This window comes from Saprolegnia parasitica (assembly GCF_000151545.1).
Source record: "Saprolegnia parasitica CBS 223.65 unplaced genomic scaffold supercont2.1235, whole genome shotgun sequence".
Classification (NCBI taxonomy): domain Eukaryota; phylum Oomycota; class Saprolegniomycetes; order Saprolegniales; family Saprolegniaceae; genus Saprolegnia; species Saprolegnia parasitica.
In genome coordinates this window covers 1-2,211 of record NW_012157629.1, presented here as the reverse complement: position 1 = coordinate 2,211, position 2,211 = coordinate 1, and the positions used below count along the sequence as shown (strand labels likewise).

General features: G+C 58.6%; 1 protein-coding gene across 1 annotated transcript; it reads left to right on the top strand.

Moving 5' to 3' along the window:
• Nucleotides 1-251: 251 nt before the first annotated feature.
• SPRG_18479 (TKL protein kinase) lies at nucleotides 252-2,189 on the top strand (the record flags this gene model as incomplete). Its single annotated transcript, XM_012357919.1, has 8 exons — nucleotides 252-277; nucleotides 322-387; nucleotides 433-659; nucleotides 703-828; nucleotides 882-1,497; nucleotides 1,557-1,815; nucleotides 1,878-2,019; nucleotides 2,089-2,189. Coding segments are annotated over 8 exons (1,563 nt in total), but the record flags the coding sequence as incomplete, so codon positions are not given.
• Nucleotides 2,190-2,211: the final 22 nt, after the last annotated feature.

The following is a 2,211-nucleotide window of genomic DNA, read 5'->3' as shown; positions in this document are numbered from 1 at the left end:
CAACGCTTTCATGCGGCTTCCGTCTGGCATCCCCTCGAGCGTCCGTGTGCTGTACGTAGCCAGTCGGTACTTCCTCGTTGTCTCATGCCACGCTCTAGCGCATTTGGGGGCAACTCGCTCATGACGCTGGCAGGCCTTCCGCCGTCGCCGACATTGCTGTATGGATTTGCCGTTTTTGATTGGTCGTTGGATTTTAAAATTCTGTTTGATCTAGGAATTTCTACAACAACGAGCTGACGGAAGTGAGCAACATGGACTGGTCGACCGTCACTTTCGTGTACGTCCTTGTCGCAGCGGAGGATGCGAACTGACTTGATGCAGGCGTCTCGGCTTCAACCCGCTCGTGACCTTTGCCTTTGTCGAGCTTTCACCGCAGCTCGCCTTCTTGTACACCATGGATATCGGACCCGCGACTCATGACTTTTGTTGTAGCGAGATCAAAGACTGCCCGATCTCCAACTTTACCGTGACGCCACAGACGTACGCAGCGTTGAACGCGTTGAAGAAATGGGACGGCGATACCGACAACTACGCCGGGTTTGTCGTCACACGCAGCATCTTGACGAGCTCGTCGGCCTGCGCGGCCATCAACGGACAGATTCGGTCGCTCTGGGCATCGTCGGCGTCGTACACGATCAGCGTCTGCGTTGCGAGTCCAGGTGGGTGGATTTCGTTTCTCTCAATGTATTCACGCGGTCGTAGGGGCTTCCAGTGTCGACCCGTCGAGTGCACCGGCACCCGTCACCAAGGCACCCATCACCAAGGTGCCTAGTCCGTCCAGCGGGTCGCAGGCGTCTGGCAAGGACAAGGACCCGCCCTCTGACGCCAGTAGGCACTTGGTTGCCTTTACAGGACCCGGCTTTAAACTTCATCTTGCGTAGATACGGGCCTCATCGTCGGGCTCATCATTGGTGGCCTCGTCATCGTCGTGCTCGTTGTCCTGCTAATTCGACGCCACCAGTCCGACAAGACGCCCCCGGTGACCGCCGAGTACCACTACGCGCCGCCGACGACGCAGGCGTACGTGTACCAGCCGATGGAGGCCGAGCCCTACCAGTACCAGTCGCCCGAGCCGCCGTTGTACGTGCCGCCCAAGCAGCCCGCGCCGGCGCCGGCACCGAGCCAGTATGCGCCGACGTGCGTTGCGAGCAGTCGCAGCTCCAACTACGCGATTCCGACCGGCGGCTCTGGCCCGTTTGTTCCGCCACGTACGTCTACAGGTGGCTCGGGCGGCCACGTTGCATCGAGCGGCAGTCTCCCGACAGCGACCTCGATCATGTCCGAGGGCGACATCTTCCTCGACGTCGCGCCGCTCCGGCCCCACAAGCTCGAGCTCGCAGATCTGACAGTCATTTCCGAGCGCCCGATCTCGTCCGGGGCGTACGGCGAGGTGTGGCTCGGCCAGCACGGCAACGAAAAGGTCGCGATCAAGAAGCTCAAGGACCAGTCGCCCGCCAGTGTCTTTCAGTTCATCGAAGAGATCAAGCTACTCTCGCGGTATATTTCTCGTCTCTATTTGGATGACCAAGTTGACCTATGACGCCATGACATTTTAGAATGAACAGCGATTTTATCGTCAAGTTTGTTGGCGCGAGCTGGCGCCGTCCGATCGAAATGGAGTGCGTCGTCGAGTACATGGACCTCGGCGATCTGCGCAACTACCTCGCGACCAACTCGCCGGCGTCGTTTAGCTGGGACCAAAAGCTCAAGTCCATTGTGAGCATCGTCCGCGGCCTCGTCTACCTCCACACGTTCAGCCCACCGATCATCCACCGCGACCTCAAGTCCCGCAACGTCCTCCTCGACTCGAAGAAGGTACAATCTCGACTATTATCTTCTGGCACTAAGAATGACAATCTTATTCGTGTGACATGTAGGGCACCAAGCTCACCGACTTTGGCTCGTCGCGCGAGATTGACGAGTCGACGCTGACCAACGGCGTCGGCACCTACCAGTGGATGGCGCCCGAGATCATCATTGGCACCGAGTACACGGTCGCGGCCGACATTTACTCGTTCGGTACGTCGCTCGGTCGTTGAGGACTAGGGTTCGGTATAGGGCTAGGTCTCACATCTATATTATTTGTAGGTGTGATTCTGTCCGAGTTTTCGACGCACAACGTGCCGTACTCGGACCTGGTCAACCCGGGCACGGGTCGTCCGTGGAACCAGCAGTATATCATCACCAAGGTGACCACCGGGCAGCTCACGC